General features: G+C 38.8%; 1 protein-coding gene across 7 annotated transcripts in view; it reads left to right on the plus strand.

The window, feature by feature from the left end:
- UHRF2 (ubiquitin like with PHD and ring finger domains 2) overlaps positions 1 to 19169 on the plus strand; it is a 65359-nt gene that overhangs the window by 32111 nt on the left and 14079 nt on the right. For 6 of the 7 annotated variants that reach the window (XR_004971305.1, XR_004971306.1, XR_004971307.1 and 3 more), the window contains 6 exons: positions 5000 to 5109; positions 7679 to 7862; positions 10565 to 10688; positions 12496 to 12603; positions 15908 to 16012; positions 18378 to 18484. Coding sequence is in view for 4 of the 7 variants with exons in the window: in XM_036331115.1 (XP_036187008.1) it covers positions 5000 to 5109; positions 7679 to 7862; positions 10565 to 10688; positions 12496 to 12603; positions 15908 to 16012; positions 18378 to 18484 (738 nt within the window). In the remaining 3 variants the exon portion in view is untranslated. The remainder of the gene's footprint in view (positions 1 to 4999; positions 5110 to 7678; positions 7863 to 10564; positions 10689 to 12495; positions 12604 to 15907; positions 16013 to 18377; positions 18485 to 19169) is intronic. The other variant, XM_036331114.1, reaches the window with a different exon arrangement.

Here is a 19169-nt window from a genome sequence, read left to right on the forward strand (position 1 = left end):
GGGGCTGATGGGTGTTTGCAGGCTGGTCACACCCCCTTCAGGGTCGGGGTCCCCACTGGGGTGCCTGGCCAGTCTGGGTGAGGGGCTGAGGGCTGTTTTCAGGCTGGCCAAGACCCCTGGCGACAGAAGCTCCCATCCTCTCCTTTTTTTCTTTTTCTTTTTTAATTCTGGGATTTATTTACCTTATATAATTGAAACTTTGTAGCCTTGAGAGGAGCTCAGAGCTGGCCAGGGCGGGCGGGAGGGAAGCTTGGCTTCCTCCATCATTGGGGAAACCAAGCCTCCTGCTTGCTCCAGCTCCGTGACTGCCGGCCGCCATCTTGGTCGGGTTAATTTGCATATAGTTGCTCTGATTGGCTGGTGGGCGTGGCTTAAGGCATAGCGAAGGTGCAGTCAATTTGCATGTTTGTCTTTTATTAGTGTAGATTACATATAATGGATATATCTATGATAACATTGAGGTAACAAATCTGGGATCAAGCATCTGCTTATGGTTAATAATAAAGCAGCAGTCTATAAACTACAGCCCACTGACTGCCTGTTGTTATGAAAAGTTAATTGAATCACAGCAATGCCCATTCATTTATGTATTCTCTATGGCTGTTTTTGTACTCAACAGAATTGTTGGGTCGTTGCAACTGAGACTATCTGGCTTGTAAAACCTAAACTACTTACTCTATTACCCTTGATGGGAAAATGTTTGCTGAGTCCTAAGATAAAGAAAAAGAATGTTGTGTGATGTGCTGAAAATAGTTTATATTTTAGAAAACAGTTGCAGAACTTTATCCAAACACAAGCATGATTTTATTGCCAGAATTAGGATGTGACTCAATTATAGACTTCCAAGCCACTTGAAATTTTGATATGGATACAAATCATGAAGAAAAGGAGAAAGCACCTATATAAATTGGTTATATAGGAGGTCTTATAAGGTACTTGAGTGCAGGAAGTACAAAAAAGTATGTATACACAATAGGAGAGGATAACAGTACATCACATTGAGCTAAAAAAACAAAAAAAACTTCCCCTAGTGATTCTGAGGTACAGAATCACTTACGGTTAATAAGTGATTTGGGGGACTACAAGTAAGATTGAGTAGAAATTATAGATGGGCAGATATTAGCTCACTAGAGAGGAAAATTATGTGATAGTTATCCTAACAGTACAACACTCTGTCATATAAAGCATTATGTTCTTTGTCGTTTAATTTTTTACTAGACATGTTAAGGACACAAAGTCAAAAAGGATCCAGTGTGACTTGTGGATTGGAATTTGTTTTTTCATGGTTAGAAATCTTTTCCCCTCACTGGAAATAGTGGGTAAATAATTGGAGCGAATGTATTCTGCTGTTGATAGACACACAGTGCTGCCATGACATTATATGTGTCCCAGTACTTACGTTGCATTAATTTTTGTAGTGCACATCTTGCGCAGAGGTAGAATTGCTGGGTTGTAAAAACTGCATCTTCAACTTTAATAGATAGAACCAAATATTTAAGTAGTTGTACTGGATTATATATACTTCCGTAACAATATGGAAATTCCCCTTTTATTTCCCTGATGACTAATGAAATTAAGAACCTTATGCTTACTGGCAATTTGGATATCTTTTGTGAGGACCCTATTCCAAACATTGGTGTCTTATTGTTAATTGGGGAGTCTGTCTTACTGAGTTCTAATTGTGGAAACTTGACCATTTCAGTTATATGTGGAGAAAATATCTTCCCCAATCCTATGGCTTATCTTTTCTCTTTAATGCTTGCATAGTGTTCTTAATTTTAAATAGTTGAGTTTATCAAACATTTTTTCTTAAGCTTATACTTTCTATAAGAAACCTTCTTGGCCGAACCGGTTTGGCTCAGTGGATAGAGCGTCGGCCTGCGGACTAAAGGGGTCCCAGGTTCGATTCCGGTCAAGGGCATGTACCTTGGTTGCGGGCACATCCCTACTGGGGGGCGTGCAGGAGGCAGCTGATCGATGTTTCTAACTCTCTATCCCTCTCTCTTCTTCTCTGTAAAAAAATCAATAAAATATATTTTTTAAAAAAAGAAACCTTCTTGCTTAAGAAACTTTCTAGGGTTGAGGGGTTATGGATGGGGGATGAAACGAGTGAAGATATTCAAAAGGTACAAACTTCCAGTTATAAGATGTATAAGTTCTAGGAATGTAGTGAATACCATGGTGACTATAGTTAACATTAGTATATTGTGTATTTGAAAGTTGCTAAGATAGTAGATCTTAAAAATTCTCATCAAGAGAAAAAAAAATCATAACTACATGAGGTCATGGATGTTAACAAAACCTTTTGTGGTAATCATTTGTCAGTGTATATATATGTTAGATTATTATGTCATATACTTTAACTTATACAATGCTATGTCAATTATATCTCAATAAAATATAGAAGGGGGAGGGAGAAACTTTTCCCTACCCAGAAAGCATAAAGACATTCCACTGTTACCTTTAAAAACTTGTGGTTGTGCCTTTCTCTAGGTCTTTCATTCACTTGAAGTAGGTTTTTGTGTACAGTGTGAGGGTTTAACTTACCTTGATTTTTTAAGTGTATGTGCTGCTGAAGCGAACACTAACTTACCATGATATATATGGATAATAACTTACCATTAATCGAGAAGCCCCCTTTTTCCTCATTGATCTTCAGTATCTTTATATTTGATACAGCCTTCAGGCCACTATTTTGTAACATTCCCAGCCATCCCTCTTGTGCCTCCTCACTTCCTACCAGTCTCTATGTGGTCTCTCTTTTCCATGCTTAGTTATCTGGGTTCTCTCCAGCTAGTCTTTAGTTGATTATTCAGGATGGTTTTTCGGTATTTTAGTTGTAATTCCACTTTGGTCCTGGGAGCATGTCAGTGTAGCTTCTACTTCCTCCGCCACCATTTTTGAATTCTCTTGAAGTTTTTCTTTATGGAATTACTAGAGGCCTGGTGCACAAAATTCATGCATGGGTGCAGTTCCTGAGATGTGGTGAGCGGGGTCGGATGCTGCGGGCTGGGGCATAGCGTGGGCCTCTGGGCCACCCAGCAGTGCCGCATGGAAGCTGGGTGGGCAGCATGCTCTCTCCCAGCCGGCCTCGCAGACCAGCTCCTGCACGAACCCACGGGGAGCCCAGCCGACCCTTGTGGTCCTGGTGGCTGCAACCTGGCTCACTTGAAAGAGGCCACACGGGTGCGTGGCAGGGTGGGTGCCCAGCACCTGAGCGCGGGGGCTTCCCTGGCATCCCAGAGAGGGTAGCAGGGGGAGTGAGAGCGAGCTTGGCGGACACTCCACATTCTCACCACACCTCCATCCCTATCACCTCCACCCCAGGTAGCCAGCGAGAGGTCGCAGTGCATCACCGGCACCTGCCATGTTCCACATTGCCCTCTGGTAGTCAGTGCACATCATAGTGAGCGGTCGAACTCCTGGTCGAAAGACCACCTGAAGGGACAATTTGCATATTAGGCTTTTATTATATAGGATTCCAGCAAATAAATGAACAGGGAATGATAGAATTGGAATATCACCATTTTCTAACCCCCAATGAATTAATCTAGGCATTGAGCATCTGTCACTGCTGTCATAGGTAAAGACAACTAAATAATTAGATGCTTTCTGGTGGAAATAGACCTAATAAATAGTTTTACCCCAAAAAAATGAACATGGATTTGTTTAAATATTTTGTAAAGGTCCAGATAGTAAATAGTTTAACCTTTGGTGGCCAGATGGTTTCTGTCAAAACTACTCAAATCTGCCATTGTGTCAGGAAACCAGCCATTGGGAATACCTAAATGAGTAGGTGTAACTCTGTTTCAGTAAAACTTTACTTAAAAAAACAGGCAATGGACCAAGTTTTTTTTCCACTGCTCTGCATCTAACTACCAATTTACTGGAAATATAAACAACAGAAAAAAACTAAACTACACTGTGGGAATGCAAATATCTAAATCAGGACTGTGGGAAACTATAGGACAAATGATGGGAGTTCTTCAACAGGTTGCAAGGAAGAAAGAGATGGTGTGGGAATTTATAGTCTTTAAAACTCTAGCAAAAACTATACATTTGTCTATGCAGTTTTCCTGCATTTGTTTATATTTGACATTAATAGTTTTAAAAGGGTGAAAGGATGGAAAATATCATTTAGCAAATGCTAACTAAACACACACACACACGTACACTTTTGGTACCAAAAGTACGAGTAGAGACACGACATTTCATAAGAAGCTTTAAGAATTCTAAATCTGTATATACCCAGTGACATAGCTTCAAAAATATAAAGCAAAACTTGACAGATTAAAAGGAGAAATATATTCAGTCATAACAGGAAACTTTGAAGAAGTATATGCAAACAGGCATAGATTGTTTCCATGAAAAATGTCTTAGTATTTGAAAGACTTTTAAAAATCTCCACCCAACATGCTTACACATGATTGATTTTTAGAAGGTAAGGGAGAGAGAGAAAGAGAAACATCAGTTGGTTGCCTTCTGTATGTGTCCCTACCAAGGATCAAACCCACAACCTAGGTATGTGCCCTGACCGGGAATGAAAGCCACAACCTTTTGGTGTACAGGACGATGTTCCAACCAATTGAGCCACACTTGGCAAAGGGCTGAAAGCCTTTTTAATTATGTCATATCTTTACCTAGAAACTGACTGTATTTATTGGAAATATGTTTCAATCTTTCATTTTAATTGAGAGTATCATTTATCTAGTCTTTAAATTAAATTTGTGAGATAGCTATCTTCGTACCAGATAATCTAAGGGAAGTCTCTAAATTTTTTCCTAATATTATATTAAAGTTACACTTAACTTTGAATATTAACTGATTACTATTGGACTTTTTTTTCTATTGGAAACAATAACTCAGAGTAATTGGAATAACTATAATCCCAGTGAGCAAATAGACAAAGTTCAGTGAATTTTTACACCTGACTTAATTATCGTTTGCATATGAGTAGATTTTGCTGGCAGAAGTTAACCTTTCTTCCTTTTTCAAACAGGGGTTCCGAAGGAAAATTAAATGACTGCCAGATAAAATTTGTAAATGAAATCTACAAGATCGAGAAACCTGGAGCCCATCCTCTATCATTGGCAGATGGAAAGTTTTTAAGTATGAACTTTTTTCTGGGCTTAGACTACATGTATTGTACGTGATTGGCATTTTAATTGGCCAGGGAATAACTTTTAAGGAAGTATAAAACTTTGCCCATACAATTTTATTTTCACGATAGCAGTTTTAAGATCCATGGATTTCTTTCATGATAAAATTTGTTTTCAGAGAAATATTTTCTCTTCTTGGCATTTTATTGCCATTTTGTCTACTATAGGTTCTGTTCAAATAAAAATATAGGTTCTGTTCAAATAAAAATTCTATTTCAGTAATTTTATGGCCATCCAAGATTAATTTACTAATGAGACCTATTTTTATACCAGTATAGTCTAAGAATAGTAGTGCTGACTGATCCTTGAGTTTCTAGAAGGTAATAAATGAGATTTATATAATCATTAAGATGTATTCCTACCTCTTCATTCTACATATTTTACTGCTTAATATCATGCATCTAGTTTGTAACAGAGGTATGACTAGATTCTAGGTCTTATCATTTATGATTCAATTGCTGTCTTTCCAAATAGATTACAGTGTCTCACACTCTCTTAATTCTGGATTTTTTTGTGGAGAGCAATCCATTGATTTTATGCCACATGTCAGTGTCTAATATATTCTGGAAAAGAACTGTTCAAGACGAAAGAGATCCTGTCTAACCTCTTTTTACCCCAATTGTGCAAGATTGTAAGACAAAAACTTTAACAGATCAATAAATAGACTTTCATGTTACCTATCTAAGCCCTTCCAATTTTTTTTGTTGTTATTCCTCATCCAAGGATATTATTTTTCCATTGATTTTTAGAGAGAGTAGAAAGGAGGGGGAGAGAGGGAGAGAGAAACATCGATGTGAAAGAGACACATCAGTTGGTTGCCTCCTGCGTGCGGCCTGACCAGGGCCGAGGATTGAGCTTGCAACCAATGTATGTGCCCTTGACTGGAATCAAACCTGGGACCCTCCTCAGTCTGTGGGCCAGTGCTCTATCCATTGAGCAAAACTGACTAGGGCAGCCCTTCTAATTTTTTAAGGCTGCAGTGCTAATAATATGTCTAGATTTGAGTTAAGAACCTTAAAGCAACAATTGCCAACCTTTCGGACCTCATGGACCATCAGTGGTCCACGGACCACCGGTTGGTGACTGCTGCTCCGAAGGTTTCCTTAAACCAGCAGTTGCCAACCTTTTGGACCTCGGACCACCAGTGGTCCACAGACCACCGGTTGGCAACCGCTGCCTTAAAGCATACTCTGTATGACTATTTGTATGGTTATATCTTAAGAAAAAAGGTAACTTGATGAGTAAACCTACTTAATGTGACTTAGTTTTTCTCATTAAAACACAATGGAAAACCAAGATTGTCTAGGTTTTTCTCATGTCTGTTTTCTCCCACTCAGTATGTCTGTATATATATATTTTTTGTTCTCTGTCTAATACTAATCACTTTATAGCTACAACTTTGCACTTGTGTGTAAAGAAACCATTTCAGAGCCACATCCAGACTTCCATTGTTCAGATCACTCACTCCCCAACCAAAACTCTAACCATGCCTTTTAGGTTTTTTGTATTTCATTACTTATGTGTTAAGCTACCTTAGTGGAAGTGAAACAAAAGTATTTTTATTGATAAGAACAGGCAGCTGTCAGTCAAAAAGTTAGCACTAAAATCAGTAGCCTTTCCTCTTTTTTTCTTCTTTTATCCCCTTTCTCAAGTACTTTTCCCCATTTTCCTTATATTGTTAGATTAGTTCTGATATGGTAAATTTCCTTACAGATGTATATACTATATAAATTCAAGTAATATAGAACTCCCAGGAGGCAATCATGCTAACAGCGTATGTCATTTCTAGACATCTTCCTCTATATAATTTATCTTTGTATATTTAAATAATTTTGTGTTATTTAAAAATTATTTCCTTTTTGAAATGTGGCTTCCTCTATATTAATAGTTCTTGTAAATTGACATAAAATCTATCCAACTGTTCCTCTTTTGATTGACATTTAATATTAACTTTTGGTATTATGAACATTACTGTAAGACTTTTTGGGTGTACCTATGTATATTTTAAATTTTTAAGGGAACACTTTGTCAAAAGGTGTTTGGATTTAGATAGGGAAGGGACAATAAATGGTACTTCTTAGCTTGCCAGAGTTTTGAACCAATTGATAAGTTGGATAAAATCAACTGAGTTAGAAATGCCACTTATTCAACAAAGTATTGTATTTCCCTTGAAATTATAAGATATGGTGTCCTAGTGAGTTCACTGCATTGGTGCACATTTGGGAAACCATGAGTCTAGTCAATATAAATTTTTAAGACAGAAGTGCATTATCCTCATGATGGAGTCTAGTTAGATTTATTACTGACACATGCCTGAGCCCCGTCCCTGAAAATTTGATTTATAAATCTAAAATGAGATTCATGCACTTATTATTAAAGTCCCATACTCTGATTAATTCTTATGGTTCCTTTCTCGTCATTAAAAAAGCTGTGTGGTATTTTTATGGGTTTTTCTTCAGAAGATTCATAGATATAAAAATGATTTTAAGACTAGGCTTGCTGTATTGTGTTCTTATTAGGGAGAAATGAACCTGAATGTAACTTTTGTCGCGGAGACCCAGATAAAAACTGCCATAATTGCTCCTGTCGTGAATGTGGTGAAAAACAGGACCCAAGCATGCAGCTTCTTTGTGATGAATGTAACCTGGCCTATCATATTTACTGCCTGAACCCACCTTTGGATAAGGTCCCTGAAGAGGAATGGTATGATTATCAGGGGTTTTTTTTGTTGTTACCACATTTAAAATTGAATGTGAAATAGATATTTGAACTGCCAAACATAGATTTCCAAAGATGCATAATGTTGCATTAAAGTATTTAATGTATTATGGCCTTAATACTTTTATTATTCAGTTATTACAACAGCTTCTGAACTGGTCTCTAGCTCCATATTTAATGCCTTCAGTCTCTGCTCCAATACAGAATCTATATTCTAAAGACACATGGCATTTCTAATCACTCTTAGCACACATATAATACTGATGTATTTCCTTTTTAGCACTTAGCACTTTTCTGAAATTGATTCATTGTATGGACTAGTTTTCCTTAACTACTATATATAGACACTTGGATCACAAACATTGCTCTTACTCATCAAAATAGTGCCTGGCATTAGGTTCTGAACAAACCTGATGAAGGAATGGATTCCAGGGGTGACTTTAGGATCATATAATTAGAAAATTGTCTTAGATTACACTATGGAATATATCCACATTGATATTGAGATCCTTCACTTCACCTGGACCTCCTTAACCTTACATCTTTTCTACTTCTCTAAATCACATTTGGATATTTAATCTCTGAACTTATTTTCTCATCAGACAGATAATACCTACTTTAACCATAAGATCTTTGATAAAATTATCATTATAAAGGTTAGCACAACAGGTAATATACATTCTTAACAAATTGATTTTTGGAAGCTTTCTTGATTTCCTAATTAGGAGGGATTTCACTTAATAGTATTTATTGCCTTATTATACATAATTTTGCCTTGAATTTGTGTCTGTATCTCACAGCCTAACTTTGCTCTATAGATAATTATGAAATGGAAAGTATAGACAAATTTAAAATTAATGGGAATGGCCAGATGATCTTTATTAAGATACTAACGGCTCTGTACATGACATTCATGCATTGGGGCGGGGGGTCCCTCAACCCTGCCTGGGCCCTCTCACAGTCCGGGACCCCTTGCTCCTTACTACCCACCTGCAGCACAGGTGGGAGAGGCTCCCGCAGCATTCCCATTTGAGAGCTCACTGACCTCCAGGGGGGCAGCTCATGAGTTGAGTGTCTGCCCCCTGGTGGTCAGTGCGCATCATAATGACCAGTCACTCTGCCATTTGTTCGATTTGCATATTGGCTTTTTATTATATAGGATTCCATTCCTTGGTGACACAGAATAGCCCATTTCATGCTATAGACATACTTTGCTTTTTAGAAATGATTTAAGATGGATTATAATGATATGTAGGCATATAGTAGGTCCTCAGGTTATGTCGGAGATCCGTTCCTACGGCATGATGTAACACGATTTTTGCCGTAAGTCGGAACCCACCTACATAGCACCTACGTCACTCACATGGAGCACATATACAGCAATAATGAAGTGAAACAGTGAAAAAAATTTAAAAGAAAGTTAACAGATCCTGACCTTCACTTGTGGTAAATAATAAAAAACATAAAGCACATATGTACATACATCAAAATGACGGAATTTTTTTTATAAATAAATGGGAGATGGTAACATAACCACAAAATGACGTATGTCGAGTTCGATGTAACCCTGTACTTTATTTTGTTGTGCTTCACAGATGTCTTTTACACATTGAAGGCAAGACACTGCCAGAAAACATTATAACTTGATTTATTGCAATACTCACTTTATTGCAGTGGTCTGCCTGTACAGGTTACAGCAGCGTGACCAACTACAAATAAGCTAAAGGACAAACAAGTACAAAGAATTAAAATTGAACTAGGGCTAAAGCTAATATAAACATCCTTAAGTACTTGTTATAATAGACTATACATTTTTTGCTTGAGAATTCTAATAACCAATTTAGATGGGAGATGTATGGGTTGCATACATAGTTCAATGTTCAGTGTAGAATCATCTATTATGTGAATAATTTCCGTTCTCAGGGTTAGTGATAAGATGATTCCATTTGAATTGGACAGCTGTGTCTGGCTTTTGAATTAAATTTGAGAATTTATGATATTAAAATATTTTATATTCTTTAAGAGAGTGACAACTTTTGTTGTTGTTTTGACCAGCCTAAACCATGTAAATATTTTGAAAACTTTAATATTTAAGTGCCAGCTGAAGCTCTATAGTATACACTGATTATAATATCTTAAAACTCATTCTACCCTACAAAGGCCATTATTTTGTTAATAGAGGCCTGCTGCATGGATTCGTGCATGGGTGGGGTCCCTCAGCCTGGGCTGCGCCCTCTCGCAGTCCAGGGATTGGGCCAAAACCCAGCAGTCCAACATCCTCCCGAGGGATGTAGCAGTGCCAAAGTGGCAGATGGCCGGGGATGACCCCAGCCAGGGCCGGGCGCAGCTCCGCTGCCACTCATTCCAGCCCTGCTGCACCTGCTGCCGCTGCCGCCTGGTAGCACTACCACGGAGATGGGAGAGGCTCCCACTGCCACAGCTGCGCTCACCAGCCATGAGCCCAACTTCTGGCTGAGCAGTGCACCCACTGTGGGAGCACACTGACCACCAGGGGGCAGCTCCTGCATTGAGCATCTGCCCCCTGGTGGTCAGTGTGCATTATAGTGACCAGTCATTTGGTCATAATGGCCACTTAGGCTTTTATATATATAGATTGGCTTTAATACGGTATTCCCAGAATTCTCTCTCTCTCTCTCTCTCTCTTTTTTTTTTTTTTTTTTTTTAAGGTATTGTCCTTCCTGTAAAACTGATTCCAGTGAAGTTGTAAAGGCTGGTGAAAAACTTAAGATGAGTAAAAAGAAAGCAAAGATGCCATCAGCTAGTACCGGAAGCCGGAGAGACTGGGGCAGGGTAAAGACAAAAGTCTCCCTTTTTTTTCCTAGTTATAATATTTATAATAACTATAATGCAAGTTATAATAACAGTAGTAGTAATGGTATAAATGGTACTCTATCAGAAATATTAACAAATATGTTGTTTAATGATATTAATTGTTAATTTATAAATTATTACTAGGGGCCCCGTGCACAATCAGGGCCGGGAGGGACCGCGGGAGGGCTCCGGGGTGTGTCTGGCCCATCTCACCCAGTCCCCAGCAGCAAGCTGTACCCCAGCAGCAAGCTAACCTACCGGTTGGAGTATCTGCCCCCCCGGTGGTCAGTGCGTGTCATAGCGACTGGTTGAACGAACAGTCGGACACTTAGCATATTAGGCTTTTATTATATAGGACTAGAGGCCCAGTGCACAAAAATTTGTGCACTCGGGGGGTGGGTGTCCCTCAGCCTGGCCTTTGCCCTCTCGCAGTTTGGGACCCCTCGAGGGATGACCACCTGCTGGCTTAGGCCTCTCCCGGGGGGGGGGGGGGGGATTGGACCTAAGCTGCCAATCAGACATCCCTCTGGCAGCCCGGCAGCCCTTGGGGGATGTCCACTTGCCAGCGGGGAGCAGACCTAAGCTGCAGTCGGACATCCTTAGCGCTGCTGAGGAGGCAGGAGAGGCTCCCACCTCCACCACTGTACTGGCAGCCATCAGCCTGGCTTGTGGCTGAGCAGAGCTCCCACCTGTGAGAGCACACTGACCACCAGAGGGCAGCTCCTGCATTGAGCGTCTGCCCCCTGGTGGTCAGTGTGTGTCATAGTGACCAGTCATTCCCAGTCTTTCTGCTGTTAGGGTCAGTTTGCATATTACCCTTTTATTATATAGGATAGAGGCCTGGTGCACGGGTGGGGGCCGGCTGGTTTGCCCTGAAGGGTGTCCCGGATCAGGGTGGGGGTCCCGCTGGGGTGCCTGGCCAGCCTGGGTGAGGGGCTGATGGGTGTTTGCAGGCTGGTCACACCCCCTTCAGGGTCGGAGTCCCCACTGAGGTGCCTGGCCAGCCTTGATGAGGGGCTGATGGCTGTTTTCAGGCTGGTCACACCCCCTTCAGGGTCGGAGTCCCCACTGGAGTGCCTGGCCAGCCTTGATGAGGGGCTAATGGCTGTTTTCAGGCTGCCTGCACCCCCCTTAGGGTGGGGGTACCTGGCTAGCCTGGATGAGGGACTGATGGCTGTTTTCAGGCTGCCTGTACCCCCTTCAAGGTGGGGGTCCCCACTGGGGTGCCTGGTCAGTCTGGATGAGGGGCTAAGGGTTTTCAGGCTGGCCAAGCCCGCTGGCGACTGAAGCTCCCAGCCTCTCCTTTTATTCTTTTTTTTTTATTCTGGGATTTATTTACCTTCTATAATTGAAACTTTGTTGCTGCTCCAGCTCTGAGGCCACGGCCTGCTGAAAGCAGGTATCTGGGGTTTGTTTAGCTTCTATAATTGCAACTTTGTAGCTTAGAGTGGAGTTCAGAGCAGGGCCGCAGTAGGGAGGAATCTTGGCTTCCGCCATCACTGGAGCAAGCAAGCCTCCTGCTCGCTTCAGCTGCGTGGCTGCCGGCCACCATCTTTGTTGGGGGTTAATTTGCATATCTTGCTGATTAGCCAATGGGAAGCTTAGCAGAGGTACGGTTAATTTCAATCTTTGTCTATTATTAGGTAGAATAATTGTCCATTGAACTTAATATGAATTGTTTTATATTGTTAATCATATAGTTGGGTTTATATTCACAGGTATGGGATTTAAGGGCTTTAAGATTTAACATAACTGATTTCTCAAATGGCTGTTCTGTGACTTGTAGGGAATGGCCTGTGTTGGTCGCACTAAAGAATGTACCATTGTTCCTTCTAATCATTATGGACCTATTCCTGGGATTCCAGTTGGATCGACTTGGAGATTTAGAGTTCAGGTATTTTTAAAATTGGCTTAGTGGAAAGGGTAAAATTGGATATAGTTCAAATTGTGAAAACTATCATTGCCTGTTGATTATAAATAGACTAACCTATGTGGTAACACATGGTATTCAGTTGTTAGAATGCAAGATTTTCTGTTATAATGGGTAGGCTCTTCCCCATAGTTTAACAGCCAGAGAAACATGCATCATGAAATTAGCCTAATTTTATCATCTCAGCCTAACTTCAGCCTTTTCATCATTTAATTTTACTCTTCTGTTATGTGATGTTAGTTAGCATTATTGGTAAGCTTTCTAAAGAAATTTTCTTGCCAAGAGTTTAATATTTGAAATGTTAACTTTTTTTCTTTAAGTCATGTATGTGGTAAGTTCTCATCTAATGTCATTGAACTTCAAAGGCTCACTTCAGGTGTTTTCTTTGAGACTTATCCTCTTGAATGATTGTTAAGGTATTGGTCAGAGGAACTGCCATAAAATCAGGATAAAATTACTTACCTTTTCCCCTTGAAGAAGGCTCTGTTGAATTTATTACTGATTTATTATTTAGAAATTTAATTTTATCATTACAGAAAATTTAAGTTTCCAGTTAGAGGATATTAAACTTTAAATAAGAGTAGAGTGGTTTTGTGTGTGTGTGTGTATTGATTTGAGAGAGAGATTTGAGATTTGTTGTTATACATTCATTGGTTGAATTTTATTTGTACCCTGAGTGGGGGTTGAACCCACAACTTTGGCGTATTGAGAAGGTGCTCTAGCCAACTGAGGGTCCCAGCCAGGATCTACATGGTAACATTTTAAAATTAAAATAGTGTGATACATATACATAGCTTGAAAAGTTACATGCTAGTACATGGCATATTTTAAAAACCCACCCTTTGTTTGTTCCCATTTCCTATTTGTCAGAGGCAACCACTTTAACATTTTAGTTGTTTTCTTCTGGATTTACCACCTTATTTCTAAATAATGTGTTTAAACTGCTTTTGTCTAGATATATTATTAGTTTTATTAACTTCTATAGAAAATGAATAAACACACTTTATCCTCCCATCCTTGCAGTGGTTTAAATAATTTTGGTTAAATCAGTATTCAAGGTTTATATTATTATGACTTTGGATATGTAAATACAGTAAAAATATTATAAATAAATACAGTATCATAAAATATAAATACAATAAAAACACTGTATTTTTTTTTTTTTTACAGAGAGGAAGGGAGAGGGATAGAGAGTTAGAAACATCAATGAGAAACAGTGATCAGCTGCCTCCTGCACACCCCCTACTGGGGATGTGCCTGCAACCAAGGCACATGCCCTTGACTGGAATCGAACCCGGGACCCTTGCCGACGCTCTATCCACTGAGCCAAATCGGTTAGGGCTATTTTAATTTTTTTTAAATATATTGCAATTGATTTCAGAGAGGAAGGGAGAGGAAGAGAGAGATAGAAACATCAATGATGAGAGAGAATCTTTGATTGGCTGCCTCCTGCACACTCTCTACTGGGGATCGAGCCGCAACCTGGGCATGTGCCCTTGACCGGAATCGAATCCAGAACCCTTGAGTCCACAGGCCAATGCTCTATCCACTGAGCCAAACTGGCCAGGGCTGTATTTTTAATTGTCTTTTATTTTGCTTTGATTTTGTGTGTGTGTGTACCTGTCACTAATTCATTTCTGAATTCTAAAAGCCCCATTAATAAGGTCTAAGACAGGAGTGGGCAAACTTTTTGACTTGAGGGCCACAATGGGTTCTTAAACTGTACCGGAGGGCCGGAACAAAAGCATGGATGGAGTGTTTGTGTGAACTAATATAAATTCAAAGTAAACATCATTACATTAAAGGATACGGCCTTTTTTTTTTTTTTTTTTAGTTTTATCCATTTCAAATGGGCCGGATCGCGGGCCATAGTTTGCCCACGGCTGGTCTAAGATGATTTTGAGGTTGTTGGTCTGAGCAACTAAAAGGATGAATTTGCCATTTAGGAAATTGGGGAAGATTCAGAATAGATGTATTTTCTTCAGGGTTGGTGAGGTTGGGAATCAGGTGGTCCTATCTTCTGAAGTACCTGGTATTTCCAAGGACTAAATCCAAGTTCTGTTGCCCATACCAGCTTCTCATGGCTGGTATGTGCCTCTTTCCCTAGCCCAGTATTCAGGCATGGATTTTAGCTCCTTTTCCTCTGCTAAGAACAATTGTATGTTAAGCAGATGAATTATAGTGCTTCTCTGAGGGAGTTTGAAATACACAAAGACGTGACTCGGTTTAGTGAGACAGATGTGAATGTAAATGGAAAAAATAGTAGGCTTTTGAAGAAGTAGAATAGCATGAGTAAACTAAGAAAATGGGTAGCATGTTTGAATAACATTGAGTAGTTTTGGTTCAAACACAGAGGCTCCATGAAGGAGAAGCTGGAGATAAGGAGATAGGAGTCAGATTGAGAGAGGACAATGTGTAATGCTTAACTTGGGCTCTATAGACTATCAGACCATTTAATATATTTTAAGCAGCTGAAAATTAAAAGCAGGTTTCTTCTTAAAAGGATCATTCTGTTTGTGGTGGGTAGAATGGGTTTGAAGGAACAAAACTGGAGGCCGTGAAACAGGGTCTAGTTTAAGCATTAACGACTCAAACTAATATAACTATGAAAGGAGAAAAAGATTTGGGAGATCAAGTCAGCAGTATTTGTGACCAAATAAATGGGTTTGAACAATAATGGAGAAGATTGCCGAAACCAGTTTGGCTCAGTGGATAGAGCATCGGCCTGCGGACTGAAAGGTCCCAGGTTCAGTTCCGGTCAAGGGCATGTACCTGGGTTGCGGGCATGTCCCCAGTGGGAGATGTGCAGGAAGCAGCTGATCGATGTTTCTCTCTCATCGATGTTTCTGACTCTCTATCTCTCTCCCTTCCTCTCTGTGGAAAATCAATAAAATATATTAAAAAAAAAAAATGGAGAAGATTGAGGCTAAAATGATCTCTGTCTTTCTGACATGGCTAGGGAACAGTGGCATAATCAAAAATGAAAAATAAGGGAAGAGATCTGTAGCACTGATAGAAAATTCTTGTTTACCCGAGTTGAGCTATTATTAGCAATAGACAAAAAAAGATTACCTAATGATTATTTTGAAACTCAGAATTCTAAGCTTGAGCACTTTTAGGAATCATTGAGCAAAAAGTAGAACTCTAGGTGACAATGCAGTTCTTAATTGGAGGCTTTTTGGATCAAAAGGTATATGTGAAAGCATTTTGTAAATGTAACAGTTAATTAACTGTTCAAAGGTATTTTGAGACTCTGTTTATTTTATAGGTGAGTGAAGCAGGTGTACATAGGCCCCATGTTGGTGGAATTCATGGTCGAAGTAATGATGGAGCTTATTCTCTTGTCCTGGCTGGTGGATTTGCAGATGAAGTAGTAAGTCATGATACAACCTTGTACTTTATTTAGAATCTGTTTTGATCATTCAGTAAAATACAGAAGTTATGTCTAGAGTATATCAAATCCTACCTCTTTTTAATGTAATATTTATGTTGAAGTTTTATACAGGTTACAAGGTAAATTAATTTACACTGTTTAATCTTTGTATTGTTTTGATATATAATCAGTTACCATATATAGTTAACTGGTTATTACAGTGAAAATACATTCCTTGTAGATCTCATTTTTTAAATTAAACTTGTGATTTTGGGATAACTGTAGATTGACATGTAGCATTAGAAATAGTATAAATATCTTTGTGCTCTTTACCCATTTTCCCTCAATGGCACATTTTACAAAATTATAAAACAATGTCACAGCCAGGATATTGGCATGATACATTCAGAATACAACATTATTTTCCTTACCACAAGTATCCTTCTTGTTGCCCTTTTATAGACACACATACTAGATCTGTTCCCCCAAACCCTGATATCCACTAATCTGTTCTTCATTTCTAAAATTTTTTCACTTCAAAATCTTTATAAGTGGAATCATGTAGTACGTAACCTTTGGAAATGGCTTTTTTTTTGCTCAGCATAATTCTCAAACTATGGCATGTATCAATAGTTCTTTCTTTTTATTGCTGAGTAGTAGTCCATGATACAGGTGTGCCACAGTTTGTTTAAACCATTCACCTCTAGAAAAACATCTGGGTCATTTATAATGAATAAAACTCTAACATTTGTGTACGGTTTTTGTTGTTGTTTTGCTGATTAAGTCTCCAGTTCTCTGGGATAAATGCTCAGAAGTACAGTTGCTGGGTTGTATGGTAGTTGACATGCATATTTTGAAGTTATATCTTTAAGTATTTTTTAGAAATATAAAGAACGTTATATAGCTTATTAAAATCAGCACTTAAGTTTTTTGTGTTTTTTTTTAAGACTCTGTAAGAAAACAAACCAACTAAAGTGGAATCTCTTCAACATATGTTTTTAGCAATTAGTAAGTTTTTTTGATCTGGGCTCTGACCTTTGTGTGTGAGACCTTGGCCAAATTATTTAACTCCACTAAACTTCAGTTTCTCCAGGTGTAAAATAGAAAAAATAATAGCATAATTTTATGTCAGAAAGTATTGATTTTTGAATGAAGTAATTTATGTAGTCCTGGGCATATAATAAGGATGCAGACAGTTCTGTGATTTGGATCAGAGCTTATCTTAAATATATGAAACATATAAACCTGTAATTGTAAAACTAAAAATGAGTACCCAGTTAAAGTTAGATGGATGTTATCACTTCCTGTTTTCCCATGTTTTGAATATATTTACTAGTTAAACATTAAACATTTGTGGAGAAAAAGTGCTAAAGAAGTGTCTTATGCCATTGATTCTAAGTTTATTAAATAATGCAAAGAATAATTTATTTAGGCTTAGAGATTGCCAACTAAGATGTCTCTGGAGATGTTATATTTTGTAAGCATTTCCAATCTTTTGATCTTTTATTGTAGGCAAATCATATCTACAGAAGTAATAAATACATAAATATCCTCCTTCTATATAATAAAGGGCTAATATGCAAATCGACTGAACAGCAGAACAGCCAGTCTCAATGACATGCACTGACCACCAGGGTGCAGATGCTCAATGCAGGAGCTGCCCCCTGGTGGTCAGTGCGCTCCCACAGGGGGAGCACCGCTCACGGCTGGTGAGCACAGTGGCAGTGGCAGGAGCCTCTCCCACCTCTGCAGCAGCCCTAAGGATGTCTGACTGACGGCTTAGGCCCGTGGGTAGTGGGCCTAAGCCAGCAGTCGGACATCCTCCAAGGGCTCCTGGACTGTGAGGGGGCGCAGGCCAGGCTGGGACACACACACACACACACACACACACACTGCACAAATTGCATGCACTGGGCCTCTAGTATAATAAATAATAAATACGTAATAAATGTGTTGTGGAGAATTTTTAAAATGGTACTCCAAGCTAATATTGATAAGTTTATTTTAACAACACTAAGTTAAATGAAATAATATTCCCAACCAATAAGAGCTAATTTTGTAACATTCTATAGATTATTTGATTATATATATATATATATATATATATATATATATATATATATATATTATGAGAATCGCCCTGTTTGGAGATGTGTAACTTTAAAAAGAGATTTTTAGATTAAGTATATACTTAAAAGTATGCTATACATAAGATTGCATTTGAATTGGGGCTTATTTTGGTAGATACCTTGGGAGACCATGTCAATTTACAACATCCTAACCAGTGTTCTGACTTTGAAATGAGAATTGATGAAATTATACTTGGGTTTAGGTGTCTTAATGATGAAGTAATCTTCTTCTACAGGACCGAGGTGATGAATTCACATACACTGGGAGTGGTGGTAAAAACCTGGCTGGTAATAAAAGAATTGGTTCACCATCGGCTGATCAGACATTAACAAACATGAACAGGTACTCTTTAGAGTTTGTAAAGACTGTTTAGAATATGGGCTTTGTATAAATGTTTGATTATAGTACTATAATTTATAACTTAGACTATAGTGGAGAATCGTACATTGAAAGTTAAAGATCTAAAATTAAAATCCCATTACCTAATTATATACTTGTTCTCAAATCCTAACTTATTTCTTCAAATTATTATTTTTAAAATGACATATTTTCTAATTTTAATAGCTGTACTTTGCATTTGAAAACATGTTGAATCCTTTGAAAGAAAGAAGCCTATATAACTTAAGTAAAATCGAGGACAAGGTGGCTTATCTACTACCCCACAGGTCAGAGTTGTTTTCTACTGAACACAGATTTATCTTTCTTTTTTTTTAAGCTTTTTAAGTTAATTTTTAGAGAGGGAGAGACAGAAACATCGATGCTGTCTGCATGCCCCCTACCTGGGATCAAGCCCGCAGCCCTTTGGTGCATGAGTCCACACCCAACCAACTGAGCCACACTGGCCAGGGCCACAGATTTTTTTCTTTTAAATATATTTTATTGATTTTTTTACAGAGAGGAAGGGTGAGGGATAGAGAGTTAGAAACATTGATGAGAGAGAAACATCGATCAGCTGCCTCCTGCACACTCCCTGCTAGGGATGTGCCCGCAACCCAGGTACATGCCCTTGACCGGAATCAAACCTGGG

This window comes from Myotis myotis, unplaced genomic scaffold, assembly GCF_014108235.1.
Source record: "Myotis myotis isolate mMyoMyo1 unplaced genomic scaffold, mMyoMyo1.p scaffold_m19_p_12, whole genome shotgun sequence".
NCBI lineage: Eukaryota > Metazoa > Chordata > Mammalia > Chiroptera > Vespertilionidae > Myotis > Myotis myotis.